This window comes from Aulostomus chinensis, chromosome 10 (assembly GCF_037954235.1).
Source record: "Aulostomus chinensis isolate RoL2024-O1b breed Wild chromosome 10, RoL_Achi_v1.0, whole genome shotgun sequence".
NCBI classification, from domain to species: Eukaryota; Metazoa; Chordata; class Actinopteri; order Syngnathiformes; family Aulostomidae; genus Aulostomus; species Aulostomus chinensis.
In genome coordinates this window covers 29,446,023-29,463,249 of record NC_141329.1, presented here as the reverse complement: position 1 = coordinate 29,463,249, position 17,227 = coordinate 29,446,023, and the positions used below count along the sequence as shown (strand labels likewise).

The 17,227-nt window shown below is 48.9% G+C and overlaps 2 protein-coding genes, 3 non-coding genes and 1 pseudogene across 5 annotated transcripts; 5 read left to right on the top strand and 1 right to left on the bottom strand.

Annotated features, from left to right (window-relative positions):
• Positions 1–777: 777 nt before the first annotated feature.
• LOC147255243 (acyl-coenzyme A thioesterase 6-like) lies at positions 778–3,265 on the bottom strand (annotated as a pseudogene).
• Positions 3,266–6,228: 2,963 nt separating this feature from the next.
• rps3 (ribosomal protein S3) lies at positions 6,229–10,729 on the top strand. Its single transcript, XM_086217013.1, has 7 exons — positions 6,229–6,309; positions 6,903–7,033; positions 7,586–7,679; positions 8,229–8,323; positions 9,442–9,629; positions 9,713–9,916; positions 10,658–10,729. Exons 1-6 carry the CDS (start codon positions 6,280–6,282, stop codon positions 9,910–9,912), a joined length of 738 nt encoding a protein of 245 aa, XP_086073139.1. The 5' UTR covers positions 6,229–6,279; the 3' UTR covers positions 9,913–9,916; positions 10,658–10,729.
• On the top strand, positions 7,844–7,993 carry LOC147255242 (small nucleolar RNA SNORD15). The gene has a single exon (XR_015118342.1). It is a non-coding gene; the product is annotated as a small nucleolar RNA SNORD15 (small nucleolar RNA).
• On the top strand, positions 9,137–9,286 carry LOC147255241 (small nucleolar RNA SNORD15). Its single transcript, XR_015118341.1, has one exon. It is a non-coding gene; the product is annotated as a small nucleolar RNA SNORD15 (small nucleolar RNA).
• LOC147255240 (small nucleolar RNA SNORD15) lies at positions 10,153–10,302 on the top strand. Its single transcript, XR_015118340.1, has one exon. It is a non-coding gene; the product is annotated as a small nucleolar RNA SNORD15 (small nucleolar RNA).
• A 142-nt stretch (positions 10,730–10,871) lies between the features above and the next one.
• kctd14 (potassium channel tetramerization domain containing 14) lies at positions 10,872–15,953 on the top strand. The gene is made up of 4 exons (XM_086217011.1): positions 10,872–12,192; positions 13,824–14,048; positions 14,115–14,249; positions 15,061–15,953. Exons 1-4 carry the CDS (start codon positions 12,139–12,141, stop codon positions 15,370–15,372), a joined length of 726 nt encoding a protein of 241 aa, XP_086073137.1. The 5' UTR covers positions 10,872–12,138; the 3' UTR covers positions 15,373–15,953.
• Positions 15,954–17,227: the final 1,274 nt, after the last annotated feature.

Below are 17,227 nucleotides of genomic sequence, written 5' to 3'. Positions count from 1 at the left end.
CGCCTACGGTCAATTTAGAGTCTGGATTAACCTGGTCCCTCTTGATGTCTTTGGACTGTGGAGGAAGCTGGAGTACCAGAGAGAACCCAGCAGGAACAGGGAGAACATGGAGACTCACCCAGAAAGACCCCGTGCTGCAGCCGGGGCTCCACCCACAACCTTCTTGCTGGGGGCCACAGGGAGGACCTCTGCTCCACCCACAACCTTCTTGCTGGGGGCCACAGGGAGGACCTCTGCTCCACCCACAACCTTCTTGCTGGGGGGCCACAGTGAGGACCACTGCTCCACCGGGCTGCAATTTCACCAAAATTAACACTGAGAAGAAAGTAATATTTCCTGAAAAGGTATGAGCACATAGTGTAGCTTTACTGTGAGGACTGTGATTCCAGTGATACGTTACAGTCTAACCCACTCAAAAGCAGTCAGTCATGCTTTGAAAATGTAGATTTGCAATTAAATGTGTGGTTAAGAAAAAAATGTTGTCATTTTACATAAACCAGGAAAAACACAGGTATTGCTATCCTATGAGACGATCAATCACTAATATTCACTTTATCAATTATATGGGATCATTTAAAAATGTGATGTCATTTCTGGTGTTATCGTGTGTGAGTGACATTTAGAATGTGAGGAGTGTGTCATGTTTCCAGGGGCCTTCCTCCACTCTCAGCAAGATGGCATTGCTCCGTTTTCCTCAGATAGAAACTTTACCTCAAACACAACGTAAGGAACTGTTCAAGAACTAAACGCATCTCTGCTCAGTGTGATTCATGTGATTCATGAGGCACCGAGGACCCCGTGTACACGGGCGTAGGTGAAGGGCCCGTACGGCGGCTCCAGTAAGTGGGTAGAAGACACTTTCAAAGCTGTCTTTTCCATGACGGCGCAGCCTCTCCACCAGTTGGTCCATGTACGCCTTGCTGTCCCAGTTCAGGTCGTCCCCCAAGGCCACAGAGAGAAAATGACCCTTGGCTCTTTTAATGGGGACCAGACTGCCCCTGTTCTCCTCGGCCAGGGGGTTCTGGAGGGCCTACTTGACGATGCTAGCCCCTGACTCGGGGGGAATCACCCTGCTCATATCAACGGATAACGCTGAGAGGATTCTCTTCATCCTATAGTAGAGCGGAACGGTCACGTTGGCACTGCAGCCATTGACCCACACCACTGCCTCCACACCTGGGACAAAAGAGGCCAGTGACAGTGCGACGTCTCCAGCCTTCGACCTGGACAATATACAGATTCCTTTATGGCCCACCTGTAAAGAAAAGTGTGAATGTTACAGGACAGTAAAATGACTATTTATTTCTGTGCTATTAGGGTGAATCACAGCCACAGCCAACACTACACTTCTGATGTAACTCCTTTCAGCCAGGAACCAAGTGAGCAGAATCACACCACTACAGTTCAAGAGTCAGGTTCAGTCCAGAACTGAAGACGGCTCGTGGAAAGGAGCTGAAACGTCTTCTCGTTGCCTCACTCTTAGACTCCTGAGACCTGGATGACTGGGAACCTTCACCGACTCGACCATTACAGATGTGATCCAAGGCAAAAAGGAAAAGAAAAGAAAAGGGCAAAGGTCCATGAATGTGTATCGTTATCTTCAGAGGCCAGGACCAAACCAGACATTTTTAAGAATCACAGAGCAAAATAAGAGATTCCAAACACCGACAGTCCATGGAAACATCCAATCACAGTGCTGACCCAGCATCTTCTTGTACAAAGACTCTAGATGTCTGATACCGTCAGGACAGAAGAAGGAGGCTGAAATCATCAATACTTCCCATTCATTTCTACTTCGGCACGTTGTCAAACTTCTGAAGAGACCTTGCAAATACCAGAAAAATCACGCTAATAAAGCTTTGCTGCGTCTATTTTGAAGACAAGACCCCAGTAGCGGACATCATTTTTAGGGTGCCTGATGCAGGACGATGAGGCAGACGGGAAACAACGATGTCTAACTCCAACTCTTCGCCTCGTCATGGGCGCATGGCGAGTGACCGTCCACACGTCGACACACATCTGTCTCATCTGTGTGGTTACAGTGGCCTGCTGCCGTGTGTAGCAGCTCACCTTCGGCTGCTGTTGTAAGAAATTGATCGCCTCTTCAGAATATTCCAGAAGCATCCGTTTGATGCTGTGGAGTTTCTCACTGAACACAGACACAGACAGAACCAGGAAGCCTCTGTTGGCCAGCAGACAGGCTCTCGTCTCAGACATGAAGGAGCACAGATCCAACACGCCAGGGAACGGCCCCTCACCTGCCGGGCCATCAAATTGTAGTCAACATGAATCTTGGACAGCGTACTGTCTGAGTTGTTTTTTAAAAGTGGGATGGTTCAGTTTCAGAACTGCTGTTGCTTAATTCTAACGTCACCAGTATTTTGTGCTGTAAAGCAAAAGCTCGTGATTACTGCGTTCCCTCTGGATGACTGGTGAGCTGCAGTCCTTTACAGCTAGAAACAACGTTCAGGAGGAACCTGACAGCTCCAGCAAAGTGGTTTTGTGCTGTGCAGGAAAAAGATGGAGTCCGCTGCAGTCGGCAGACCTGCCTCCTGCGACATGGCAGCGTGTTGCTGTAGCACTTTCAGCCCCTGATGACTGATTGGTGGACTGAGAAAAAAAATTCACTGAGGTCAGGGAAAGTGCGCGACAGAAATGTGTGGCACCGCCCACTTTACCTCTCAGAGGCGAGGCGACAATGTTCAACAGGCAAATGTCTCTTCTATGTCTGAGGGGTCTCTTCGGTTCAGCAACGCTCTTGTGCTGTAAGTAGATGGTGAAAGCAGAACGTCGAGGGCCACCAACCTGGGGGCGTGAACAAGATGCCATTAAAGTCCTCCTGGGGGACCTGGACCCGGCTGACGCCATCCGCCATCAGAACCCGCTCATTGGTTGCCTCCGTCAGCACCCTGCCTTGCTCCTCCCACCCCTCATACACAGAGAACTTCACTACATGTGGGTTTACCACCTGTCTCATACGAAAGTATTTATGTGGCGTGTTTGCCTTCATCGACCACAGCAGACCCATCGGCTCCACACCGACGTAGCTCCCGCCGAGGGAGGGGTCTCTCTCCAGACTGATTTCCCCGCTCTCATCAGCTCTGTAAGTGGCCCGTGAGCTCAAAGCCACGCCTCTCTCATCTGTTGTCCTGGCTGTGATGGTGACCACCTGCTGGGTCCTCAGACCAGTTACCTTCACCTGGACGGGCTCGTCGAACAAACATCTGGCCCTCAGCAGCAGCATCAGGCGGATGTGGGAGGACATCGTTTCTGAAGCTCCAGAACCTGAACTCTGTTGATGGGCTTACAGGAGCACATTTACTTTCCAAGTAAAAAAAAAAAATGTTATTGGACTTTTTGTAAAAAGTCAGTAACTCAGCAAACTAAATTATGATTTTACAACTAAAATATGATGGTATCTTATTGCCGGCTGCACGGTGGAGCAGTGGTCCTCACTGTGGCCTCACAGCAAGAAGGTTCCAGGTTCGAGTCCCGGCTGCAGCACGGGGTCTTTCTGGGTGAGTCTCCATGTTCTCCCTGTTCCTGCTGGGTTCTCTCTGGTACTCCAGCTTCCTCCACAGTCCAAAGACATCAAGAGGGACCAGGTTAATCCAGACTCTAAATTGACCGTAGGCGTGACTGTGAGTGTGAATGGTTGTTCGTCTCTCTATGTTGGCCCTGCCATGGACTGGAGACCTGTCCAGGGTGAACCCCGCCTCTCGCCCGTTGACGCTGGGATAGGCTCCACCGCCCCCCGCGACCCTTAATGTGTAGGAATAAGCGGAAGACGATGATGGATGGATGGATGGTATCTTATTGCAGTGGTGCCCCCTGTGGGTAGAATTGTGTCAAACGTTACACATTTGTGTGGCTTCATGAGCGTCATAGCCAGTTACATGCATCAGGCCACACCCACAAGGGTTTCAAAGATTGGGGGAAATACGTGTTACCATCAGCTAATAATATGTTCATGGATGAATCCAACATTGCAGGATAAGGAGTCTGGGCAGGAATGGGTGTGGCTTTTATCAGTCTCCTCGCCGTCATCCAAGGTGCACGTGAATGTAACAACGTAACCCTGACCACACGGTGGCGCTGCTGGGACCACGGTTTGAGACTTCAAACATTTCCTCAGTGGGCCCGCTGTTCATTTCATTCTCACTTTCAGTTATAAAATTCAGCGTGTTGAAGTTTGAAACTTCCACACGTATTACAATAAAAAATGAATAGTGTGACGGTCATGCAGATCTAGTCGGATGAAATAAAGCAGTGAAATAATAAATAAATCAATAAATAGCCAAAGAAAGCGTGTGCTCTCTGTGCAGCTTTGTTCCAATAATAAACACAAAGACAATCAAGGCCCTCAGCCGCCCGCCAGCTGAAATGAACTCCGTTGTTTCCTTCGTTTTAACGAGTGGCTGACAGACTTGTTTTATGGTGTTGCATCAACCGTAACAGCCAACATAAACTAACCAGGACAAAGTGCCGTCTGGTAGCCCACTTTACAACTGGACTGAGCGCCTGACCTTTGATTCTTGAGTGGCTTTCACGTGCACAGTGCCAACTACTGCACAGACCATCGCATGAGAATTATGACTTTAGAAGGGGAAAAAAGGGGGGAAATGAAACACAATCTTGCACTGAACATCTCTGTCTGTTCAAATATTCCCTTATGGCTCAGTGTGCGTCCTCCACCCTCGCCTGCTGTCCCCAGGCACCTCCAGGGTTCCCTGGTCTTCCTTCCTTGCTAATATTTTAAACGACTTGTCTTTTCTTCACTCTACTCCCCTACAGTGTAATATTTATTGTATGTGTTCTCCACAACTTTGCATTTCACAAACTCTTCTTTCTGTTTTGTTCAGATTCGTGTGGACAACCTTTAACCTTGTTAAGATGAATTCATCCCCCTGAGCATTACATTTTTCTGTATACTGTAATGTTTCCCTAGAAATTATCAATAATAATAACAATTGTAACAAAGCTCATTAAATAAGTTAAACACTAACAGCCAATTATTCAGATTTGCGGCCATGTACATGTTTTATGTGATGCTGTATCACATAATGTTCAGTATCATTTGACAAAAAAACTAGAATATTAATTCAGTTACTGTTATGATTCCATCTACTAACTTGTTTGTACTGCAAAAATCAATGGTGACATTCAAATTTAGCATCGGTATCATGGTCATGAAATAATTTGGGTCCAAATGTGGCGCTGACCATGTTTGTGTTGGTTAAACGTTCTGTGTTGGTCGAGTTTGTGTCTAAAGTTCGAGTGCTAAAGTCTGTGGTGTGACGGGTTCAATGAGAAGGAGCAGAGAGAGAAACGTGTGTGGGAGTGATGAACATAATGAGTGTGCGGGTTACTATGACCAGAAGAGGGTGTCAGATCATGTGACCTGAACATGTAAGCCCACCCAACCAAACAGGAGGCATCTGGAACTTTGGGAATGGAGCAAAGTACACCACACACCCACAGTGTGGAAACGCCACTCACATTTGGTCGTAGTCCAGTGGTGAGCGACACTGAGAAATGTCCCATTCTTTTTCTGGTATCTGAGATCGCCTCAAAGTCTGGTAAACAGAATGAAACCATCACGCCACATCAACACACACACACACACACACACACACACACACACACACACACACACACACACACACACACAGCCTGATACAGTATCAAAGGTATGTCATCTTCTGCAAGGTTGGAAGACGCCTCTGTCTGCGTTGCTCGTAGGTTCGTCGCTGTGAATAAAGAGATTCCCTTTCTGACACCTGAGTCTCCATCCTCTGATTCCTCTTATCAACCTCTTTCTGCCACAACATCTTCATTAATTGTGATTTTGTTGGAAAAAATAATTCATTGTAATTAACCAGTTTAAGGCAAATGTAACGAAGCATAGAGTTTAACAGTTTCATGTATAAGATGAAGTTTGTCATAAAATGTAATAAATATGTAGATTCTCAAATGACAGCCTTGGAGTCAGCTTGGATGGACCAATGGAAATTATTTTCAGCTCAATTCGAATTAGCTTCCTCTCATTGCTTCTCACTGCCATGCAATAATGCTAAAAACTAACAACTTCAAAATGTGACTGGTCTCAAACGCGTTGGTCTCATCCTCACTGTACGTCCCTCGCTTTTCCTGCCATCTTACAAATAACTACAAGTCCCACATGTCCCTTGCGCGTGCGATACCGGAAGCTCAACAACTTGCTATAAAATCATTTCCGGATCCTTTAAGGGTCCTTTCCTGTCGACGGCCTGTCGGATCATGGCGGTGCAAATCTCCAAGAAGAGGAAGGTTAGTGTCGTTAAGTGTCGGACCCGGAATATTTCCCCATAAATCGGGGAATGGCGAGCTAGATGTTACCGTGTCATGTCCTCTCCGGTGTCGGCCGGTGAGGTTCAGCTCCGGCCCGGCGAGGATTAATGCAGATGCTGCCGGCGTTGTATCGCCCTCACTCGGCTAGCTAACATGGCTCCGCCGCTGTCGTAGAGGAGCTGAAGATGAAATTACAAGAAAAAGGAAAGCTGCTTTTACACTTCCTTCTATATTCAGACCACAACCTGAATATCATGACAACTGTTAAAACACACTTATGGCCACTTCTACGTTAGCTTGTAGCAACACTAGCATCACACGGGCTAGAGCTCCTGGATCGAGTGGAGGAGTGATGCGGTGCTAACCCAGGCTGCCGAGCCAGTAACGTTGGCCAACATCGCCGTTTGCATGCGGCTTCACTCCAGACTTGATCAGCCTCATCCAGGTTACATGCACCGCTGAAGACCTCGGTAGTTTGCTCACATGTCCAGTGTCTGATTTGACGGGACCTCCAGTCATGGCGGACACAGTTTGAGGAAGGTAGTTAATCTTGTTGTTCTGTGGTTCTGCAGTTCGTCTCAGATGGTATCTTCAAGGCTGAGCTGAACGAGTTCCTGACCCGGGAGCTTGCTGAGGATGGCTACTCTGGTGTGGAAGTCCGCGTGACTCCAACTCGGACTGAGATCATCATCCTGGCCACAAGGTGAGTTGACACGCGAATAAGGATGGAGACATTTTTGACTGAGATAGTGGATGTCATAAAGACAGGCAGCAAATGTTCACTTATGACATTTTCATCAGCGGCTGACTTCTGGCATCATAGGTGATTCGGTCCATGACTCCAAAGATGGCCTTGGCTAAAGCAGGTCGTCAGTTTTCAATCAGACATTTGTGAGGTTTGGTTAGGTGCTCATGAAATTGGTTATTTTGTTGCGGACCAAAAATACTGGTCTGAGGCCACCCCTCCTACGTGGTTTTGGTCATGTGGCTTGACAGTAGTGGCACAATCCGGCCCGTTTACAGGACGTGACCTGAAACACGGGGGTTCACTGGCTGTCTGGACAGCATTTGTTCAGATGGCAACACAATGACTAGGAGTCAGTGGACTTGTGCTGTAATCCTGTGTGCTAGACATCGGGGCCAAGAGTCGACATCAAAGTGTCCCCAGAATCACCGTAACTTCTGCTGGACCGGTGGTACCATGAACTGCTGACTGTGCCGTTTACCCAGGAATGTCCTGTGACTGTGATTTTAGGACCCAGAATGTTCTGGGAGAGAAGGGACGTCGTATCAGAGAGCTGACTGCTGTGGTCCAGAAGCGGTTTGGGTTCCCCGAGGGCAGCGTGGAGGTAAGACTACCAGGAAGGAATACAGGTATAAGGTGGTTAGAAAGCGCATGTTGAACTTGCACGCTGACAAATGAGTCCCAGCTGCTGAGAAGCTGAAGCAAAACTTGTACTGCTGAAGATTCTGATCTGAGGACAGCATCTCAGATCCCAATTGATTGGCGTCCCTTCAGTGATGATTCGATGACGAGACGGAACGCGACTCTGCCTGGTTCTGCGGGTCACTGGTGCAGATCCATGTTCTGTGGTTCCGCTTCAGTTCCTCAGGTCAGGGAGTCCTTCCCACATGAAGACACAGAGGCATTTGTCTGAGAAGGGTTAAAGATGCTCGGTGGGCACTTCTGCGTATCATGTGATGTTTCAACCAAACCTGTCTTCTGTTGTGAACCCCCTATTGAGGCACGGTGATGTTGAGGTCTTCTGTTTGGGGCTCCATGGACGCACTAGCCAGCTAGCACAGATAGCAGTAAATACAAGACTGCGCGCGTCACGAATTTTAACTACATCTTGTGTGTTGTTGTGTTTTTCACATTCTGTCTCCTCTGGTTTCAGCTGTACGCTGAGAAAGTTGCCACTCGTGGTCTATGTGCCATCGCTCAGGCAGAGTCTCTGCGCTACAAGTTGCTGGGGGGTCTGGCTGTGCGGAGGTAAGTCCAGGGTCACTTCATTACACCCTGAACTGACTGTTGGATTGTGGCGCTACATTTTGTTGCTTGGAATTCATCAGCAAGAAAATAATTGGCAATTCACAAATCTGAAATGGACCAGGAAGCCCCTTCCGTCCTACTTCCAGTTCCTGTGGCTGTGAGTGGTCAGATTTTCATGGTACGAGTAGCCGAGCTCCTGAGGTCATGAAGAACCTGGGAAAGTCACAATATCTGACAATGAGATGTTCCAGGCCTGGAAAAAAAAGTGGAAAATGTAGGGGGAGTCTTCTTAAATACCTGAAGCTGGGGTATTAGATGAGTAGAGGTTGTTCACTTAAGATTGACTGAGGAAAAACTCCTGGTTCATCCTGATCGATCCATGTTTACGTGGCATCAAGACCACATAGTTGATCATTGATTCCATTTTGACTGACGCTGGTGGACATGGGATTTTCTGAATGTAGGACGTAAAAATGAAGACATGCCGTCAAGGAAGAGTCATGAAACTGTGGTTAAGTGTATGAATCCTGGCTGAGTTGGTTCAGGTGCGCTAGTCCCCACATGCTTACTAGTTGTATCTTTGTAAAAAGCATCAAATGGTTTGAGTTCCAGGACTGAGAGAGAACACTGACGTGACGGCTGCTCAGGCACACTGGAGCGTGAAGTTAAGTCTTCGCCATATTTTGGGTGAAAGTTTTGTTAAAATCAGGAGGTTTGGACCGAAAGTGTCGAGTGTTCTTGTGATGTTAGACACGTCAAGTTAAGTGCTCGTCTGTTGACGAGTCTTATGGTCCGTGTCAGGGGGCCGAGTCCCTTCAGTGATGATACGATGACGAGTCGGAACAGGTCTCAGTCTGGTCCTGCAGGTCACTGGTTTAGATCCACGTTCTGTGGTTCTAATCCAGTCCTTCAGGGCAGCGGGTCCTTTTCGGTTGAAGACATCGAGGCATTTGTCTGAGAAGGGTTGAAATGGCGTCCTGCTCCTGTCAGTAGCTCAGCTAAAGCTGAACCCATCAAACAGAAGCCTGATTATTTCCAGGGTGCCTAAAGTCCAGTCAGGATGGAGCTGCAACGGCCATCATCCAACACGGTGACTAACGTGTCCTCTGATCTCTCAGGGCCTGCTATGGTGTTCTGAGGTTCATCATGGAAAGTGGTGCTAAGGGCTGCGAGGTCGTGGTGTCTGGCAAGCTCAGGGGTCAGAGGGCCAAGTCCATGAAGTTTGTGGATGGTCTGATGATCCACAGCGGAGACCCCGTCAACTACTACGTTGACACGGCGGTCCGCCACGTCCTGCTGAGGCAGGGTGAGTACCGCTGCAGAAGCAGAGCAGCACGGTGTCGCACGCCAGACCGCATGGTGTTGATTGATGTGCCCGCTGGTCCTCAGGTGTGCTGGGCATCAAGGTGAAGATCATGCTGCCCTGGGACCCCAGCGGTAAGATCGGCCCCAAGAAGCCCCTGCCCGACCACGTCAGCATCGTGGAGCCCAAGGAGGAGCAGCTTCCTACCACACCCATGTCTGAGCAGAAGGGGGCCAAGCCAGAGGTGCCCGTCATGCCCCAGGGAACACCCGTCCCCACGGCTTAAGAGGGTAAGAGCCCCCGCCACCCTGCTGGAGCGCGTCACTGCCTGCAGCTCCAGTTGTGTAACGAGGAGCAGTGTTGCAGTCCCTGGTCTTGGCCACACCAGCCAGACGGAGATCAACCCTTTTTACTCTAAAGTAATCTGGTACTGGTAATCAAACCAGTATCCTCCCAGTTGACATGTGCCCGGAGAGAGTGGGTGGCAGCACACCCCTTTACTGGTTTGACACTCCCTGACGAGTCCCTTCAGTGATGATACGATGACGAGTCAGAACAGGTCTCAGTCTAGTTCTGCAGGTCACTGGTTCAGAGCCACGTTCTGTGGTTCTGATCCAGTTCTTCAGAGCAGCGGGTCCTTTTCCGTTGAAGACATCGAGGCATTTGTCTGAGAAGGGTGGGCTGGATGAACTGGCCGGTAGCAGCTGTTGCATCTGAGCATTGGCGAGCAAGTACAAATCCAGCTGCAGCTCAACGGGGATTCAGCTTCAACACAATCCTCACTTTCTTTACCTCCAGGTTTCCATTTGAATCTAAAATGCGGTTTTACTCTGAATCTGGTCATCAAATCTGGAAATGGCCCCAGTTCCACTCCTGTGCTCTGGTTCAGAAACTGTTCCCAAGAATCAACATGATGCTTTGAGGCTGAAACGTTTCATCTGGTCTGAGTGTCCGGTCGGCGTGCGTTGGTTGTGCTGAATGCAGCTCAGACACTAACCAGCCGGCTCATCCCTCTCTTTGGTCTTTTACAGGTTTCTGCCTCTCCCTCCGAAGGATGCAAGACCCTGATTTTTGTGTATAAAAACAATAAAATCTGGAAAATACTTGGGACTTGTGGTTGTTACTGTTCCAGAAGATGTTGATCAAGGTGGAGCTGAAATTCAAGTCAGACATGCTGGTGAACACAACCGCTGGCAAGTTCAACCTCCAAACTTCTCCAGATTGGAGGTCTGGGTTGACGGTTGTGCTTCTCTCAGGATAGTCAGACAAGAGCGAGGTGTCACTCTGGTGACGAGGAAGTGGGTGTCTCCATGGAGACCAGGTCCATGTGACCTGGTTTGACACGAGTCCGTCTGGTGCCGGATCCCAGCTGACCATCCTTGGGGAGACTGGACTGTTTATGTAAAGATCCCATCTTGATGAGTTGAAACTTGTTGGCTTTGTAATGAGACCTGCAGCCTCCTCAGCGTCCGGTCTAACCTGGCCTCTAGGGGGCGCTCCACACCACCATCATCTCAGTGGAGTCCATGACTTAAGGCTCCCATTGTTGATTCTTCCCAATAGCTAATTTAAAAAATGTGTAAAGACAAGAGAAGTAGAAATACAGTGTCAATCGCAAGTGCTTAACAGCGGGCAGGACTTGGACTCCTTCAGGACGCGCTGGACTTCTGAGTTTCCTTCATGAAGCCATGGGCAGCGTGACTCCGTTTCTCTCCAAGCATCAAACCAGAAACTCTGACTTCTGTTTATTCCTCACTAAATGTGAAATTTAAACAGTCTTATTTGATATTGAGAAGCCTTGCAAGCTCAAGTAATGCAGCTGTCACACTCAAGTTCAAGTGAATGTTATGGAGGCGAGGGGGTGGGGCTCAAAGCGTGGCCGTCTAGCAACTGAAGGGTCGCTGGTTCGATCCCCACTTCCCCCGGTGACCGTGTACAAGTGTCCTTGAGCAAGATACTGAAACCCTGATGGCCCTGAGGTGGACTGGTGAACCAGGGTGAACCCCGCCTCTCACCCAACGACGGCTGGGATAGGCTCCACCCCCATGACCTGCACAGGATAAGCAGGGTAGAAACTGGATGGATGGAGGATGAGGGGAACATCGGGTGTTTCGGAATTATTTCCAAATATAAGATTGTTTCATCTGTGAATGAAATTCTTTCCCAGTGAAATATTCTGGATTTTTTTTACACTTTTTCTGCAAATATTAAATGCACCTTTATGGGATGAATCAGATTGATGTTTTAAGACCCGTTTCCAGAGCCATGGGATTCCTTCATTCATGGAATCGTTGGTCTTTCCTGCTGCAGCTGTGGTTGCAGAGTCCTGTTGACTTTGGAGGAACTCCACTCGTGTCAGCTGACTGGAGTTCGCCACACCTCGTCAGCCTCACCTGTGAGTCGAGAGTGACGCATCTTGTCGCTACCTGAGAAGCAGGTCCGGGTTAAGCCACGCCCCCCTCGGGCTCCCTCCTGCTCAACAGTCACACACCTGTACGTGAAACAGCACAAGATGAGTTTACAGGACTACAAATCTTTAGAGAAACAATCGGCAGCGGTGACTCCGGTAAGAAACCTAATTCGCGGGTGTTTGGCGGCGCTGCACGTCACCTGAGCAGGTGAACGTCTGAGTGTGTGCACGAGCGGGTGCCTCCAACTTCCGGTTTTGGACTCATGTCAGGATTGTTCTGCTCACTGTCGGCTGGTTTCTCCTCGAATTAAACGGAGCAAAATTCGATTTATCGGCTGAAGAGTTGGTTTGAGTCGCGAGGTGATGACCTCTCCAGTGGAGGCGTGGCTGATGGCCTGTCACTCTCGATCCTTTTATTCCTGCGCTGGAAGCAAATGTCGACTGACTGGTACACAAACACCTAGACGGTCTTAGATTCTGGGAGAAGTGGCCTGAGGCGTGAGCGCGCCGGCATCGACGACACAAGAATGATAAAAACAGATTTCCTTTTGTTAATGAGCCAAGTTTGTTGATTGGTAATAATCCCCACGTGTTGTGGGCGGGACTTATGGTGAGACCCACCCACTTGCACAGGCGGTAAATAAATATATCCAATTATAACTGAAATGGACTTTTAAATGCACAATGAAGACAAAATAAGAACAAGTTTGTTGACAGTTGAACAAAGTTATGGTGTTGAAGTTTAAGATTCATTTCTGAATTCATCAACGATTCAACTGAATTTGCCAGCTTTTATCCCACATCATTTTATCTGAAGCATCCCTCCATCATCCCTCCATCATCCCTCCATCATCCATCATCCCTCCATCATCCCTCCATGTTCTCCCTCTCCTCCTGCTCAGGGTGGTGGGGGTGGAGCCTATCCCAGCAGCCTCCCCCCTGGACAGGTCACCAGTCCATGGCAGGGCCAACACATAGAGACAGACAACCATTGGCTCTCCCAGCCACGCCTACGGTCAATTTAGAGTCTGGATTAACCTGGTCCCTCTTGATGTCTTTGGACTGTGGAGGAAGCTGGAGTACCAGAGAGAACCCAGCAGGAACAGGGAGAACATGGAGACTCACCCAGAAAGACCCCGTGCTGCAGCCGGGGCTCCACCCACAACCTTCTTGCTGGGGGGCCACAGGGAGGACCACTGCTCCACCCACAACCTTCTTGCTGGGGGGCCACAGGGAGGACCACTGCTCCACCCACAACCTTCTTGCTGGGGGGCCACAGTGAGGACCTCTGCTCCACCCACAACCTTCTTGCTGGGGGGCCACAGGGAGGAACACTGCTCCACCCACAACCTTCTTGCTGGGGGGCCACAGTGAGGACCTCTGCTCCACCCACAACCTTCTTGCTGGGGGCCACAGGGAGGACCACTGCTCCACCGTGGTGCCATGTTTGAAACATTCTGTGGAAAACGTTCATACCTTTTGTTTTTTTGTGCAAGACTCCTTTGATTTGTTGACTGGAGCGCCACCCTGTGCCCAGTGGTGGTAAACAGAGTGGAGGACATGAAACCAACGACGTGTAGCGAAGTCTCTGTACACCTCAGGTGATCTCCGCTGTGAGGGAAGGAGCTGTGCTGGGAGTCGGTGTATTCTATGTATAGTATAAACTATATTTTTCTGGGCGTTTCCAAAAGATTTTTTTACTTTCACAGGGAAAACGACACGAGTAAATGGCGAGATTTGCACAGGCAGAGAACAACTTGAACTAAACGAAGTGCCTTTCCCTTCAGCTCGCTCCTGTCGTGCACCTAAACGTGGGCGGTCGTGTGTTCAGCACCTTTCGGAGCACCCTCACCAAGCACCCTGACTCCAGGCTGGCCCAGCTGTTCAGCGGACCGTCCAAGTTACACACAGATGCACAGGGACGTCACTTCATCGACAGGGACGGTTCGCACTTCGGAGCCATCCTGGAGTTCCTGCGATCTGGCCGGCTGCCCGACGAGAACATCCAGGAGGTCTGACCCCCTGTCGTCCTCTGGTGATGATATCCATGTTGTATACGAACCTGTGTTTTCCTGCAGGTTCACAAGGAGGCAGTTTACTACAACATCCAAGCACTGGTGAAACGTTTGGACGAAACGCCTCTGCTGTTCGGAGAGCTCGTAGGACGCCAGCAGTTCCTCTCCAGGGTTCCCCACTACAAAGAAAACATTGAGGTCAGTTCCTCAGCAGGTTCCCATCGTTTTATTCGTCCACTTACAGCAGGACAGTCGTCCTCCTGTCACCGCCCTAGTCTACAAGAACTGATGTGTCGATGGAGGAACGTCTGCTGCAGACCAGCAGTTGGCGGTGTGCCCCCTACAGCAGGTTACAGTCAAAGTACTGTAAAATGTCCATCAGTTCAGGTGTCCTCCGCCTCTGCAAGCTCAAGTTCCGTCAACGACAGATTTTCATTTTGTCTCATCGTCCTCATTAAGTCTGTCTGCAAAGATGTTTTCTCCCTCCTGCATTTCTTCTTCATGACTCCATAAAGCAGGAGCAGTCGGCCACATATTTAGATGAAGCTAAGTGCCTCATGGCTATCAAACCATATGGAGAAAAAAATGTTTGTATGATGAGTCACACAGGAAGTTTATCACCTGGTCCGTCTTCCAGCTGGACCTGAGGCACATGCGCAGAACGGCTGGCTGGTTCAGGACTGACTCCTTCCAGGACAACCATGTTTACGTGAATTTTAAATGTCAGAACAGTTGAGGGTAAATGAACTGACTGATGCAACAGCAAACAAACACGTCACGATAACAAACGCTAAGAATGCTCGGAACTTTATTTGTATTGCATCTTCACAAATATGTCCGTGTGTCACGATGGTGCTGCTTGTTCAGGTCAGCTGGATTATTAACGCTGGCTCATGCTAACTAGCTTGCTGCTCCTCTGAGCGAACCCTCCAATCCGTCACCGCTGTGCAGACCCTCTCCACCGCAACAAATCTGGTGGGCCATGATGACACAATCATCTCCCCCCCAGGTACTGATCCGTATCGCCAGAGCAGAAGCCATCGCCGCCCGCCAATCCACCATCATGATCTGCGTGCTGCGGAAAGAGGAGGATTTAGGTTTCTATGACGACGCCATCAACAGCCTGGAGGCTGACAAGGAATCAGTGGTGACCTTTGGACCGTGGAAAGCTGCTCCGTCCGTCAGAGACCTGCTGGACTGCGTCAGGATGGACATCCAGAGTCGGGGCTACAGGGTGGTCGTGGAGCCTCACGTGCTGGAGAGAGGTTTCCTGACCAGGAGCTACAACTTCTTCTACAAACTCATTTTCACCTGGTGGTGATTTGTTACGTCGGTCTTGTTCACATCATTCCAGTTCAAGATTGTGTTTCTGCACTTGTTTTTAATATTTTGGAAAGTACTGCTACGTGTTTGTGAAAGTACTGCTACGTGTTTGTGAAAGTACTGCTACGTGTTTGTGAAAGTACTGCTACGTGTTTGTGAAAGTACTGCTACGTGTTTGTGAAAGTACTGCTGCGTGTTTGTGAAAGTACTGCTGCGTGTTTGTGAAAGTACTGCTGCGTGTTTGTGACAATGATGATACTTTGAATTTAAGACACAAGGGTGCAGGAAACAAGACACTTGACTAATTAGTTAAGATGCTTATGAATTCCCATTGTTTAATATCCTACGGAGAATTTACGACTCAACTGTAATAAAGCACGTCAATGATTTCATCACCAGGTTGAGGCGGTTTTTGTGCTCTCCAGTTGTTTTCTGTTGCGATGAACACTCCCCCTGAACCAAGTCAGGGTTATTTGCTTGTTTTTCAGGAAGAGGTTTAACAAATTACTGATCGTTTGGAAATGTGCATTTTCAAGTCTAACACAGAGAGACAGTAGCATAGCAGTAACACCCTAACACTAAATATCAGTCACAAAATCGAACTTCAATATGGCCAAATGTTTTACAAGCGCGTTTCTTTGAGACGTTCCCAATGGATGAGCGTGTGATCGTGGTCATATTCCAGTCCCAGTCACTGGATGATGATGAGTCTGACATGTTGAAGTCCTGCTGTGGTCTGCAGTCCCAGACCACCACAGGTTTACGCGTGCCTGCAGTGGCGGCCACGTTTTCTCATCGTGTCCCTTTTTCCCACCACTCCTGAATGTTGTGGGACGGCGTCAAAGAAATCCTTTCTTAACTGTCAGTTTTATCCTGAGGAGGTGGCCTCCTTCAGGGTTGTTGTACTGCTGCTAATGACACTCTTGGCGCTGCGTTGGAATCCTGAACTTTTCTGATGTCTAACGTTCTTGGTCGGCAGCCATCTTGACTGTGGGCGGTTTTAAAGCGTAGCTAACGGCATGTTATTCTCCTCAGAAAATCTACGGAGCGAAGACGGAGTGACTGATATTTATAAATGAAGTTGATGCAATAACGCAGCAAATAAAATCAAACAAGGAACGTTTCACCTCCTGCTTTGTGACGTCAGTCTTGTTTCACTGGTCCACGTGATGTCATCATCAGATAAGAGAATTTGTCCGATTTAGCCTTTCGTCGATGGCCTAGGAAAGGCTCGATCAGCATCTACATTCAAGTGAAACTGAGCTCCTTCATCGCTGTCCTCTGCCCCTCACATGCAGCACCGCAGCAGTCTGACGTACTAAAAGATGTCTGGAAAGTCATGGATGAGATCCAAATGTGGTCCATCCATTTTCTATTCTGCTTATCCATTTAGGGTGGAGGGGGTGAAGCCTATCCCAGCTGACATCAGGTGAGAGGCGGGGTTCACCCTGGACAGGTCACCAGTCCGTCGCAGGGCCATCAGGAGCAGTTAGGGGTTCAGTATCTTGCTCAAGGACCCTTGGACATGGTCACCCCATCCATGGGGTTTTCTGGCAATCAGCGTTAATCACCATCATGCGGTGGAGGGTACTTTAGCTGACTGCGACAAAGTACTGCATGCCAAACTCCCAAAACAAGACGAGCAGCAGGAGCCTCCTTCTCATAATGTCTCCAAAAATCTTGGAATGAGCCAGTAGAAGAGAAGTTAAGATATTTGGTGAACGGCAGGGTCCAAATGCAGCCTCGGGTCCTAGGGTCTGAATTTCAAGGTTTGTTGGATTCATTTCAGGGAGAAGTCCCGTCTGGACAGCCCCTGAGGTTTTCTATAAAAATAACCTTCAACAAATAAATAG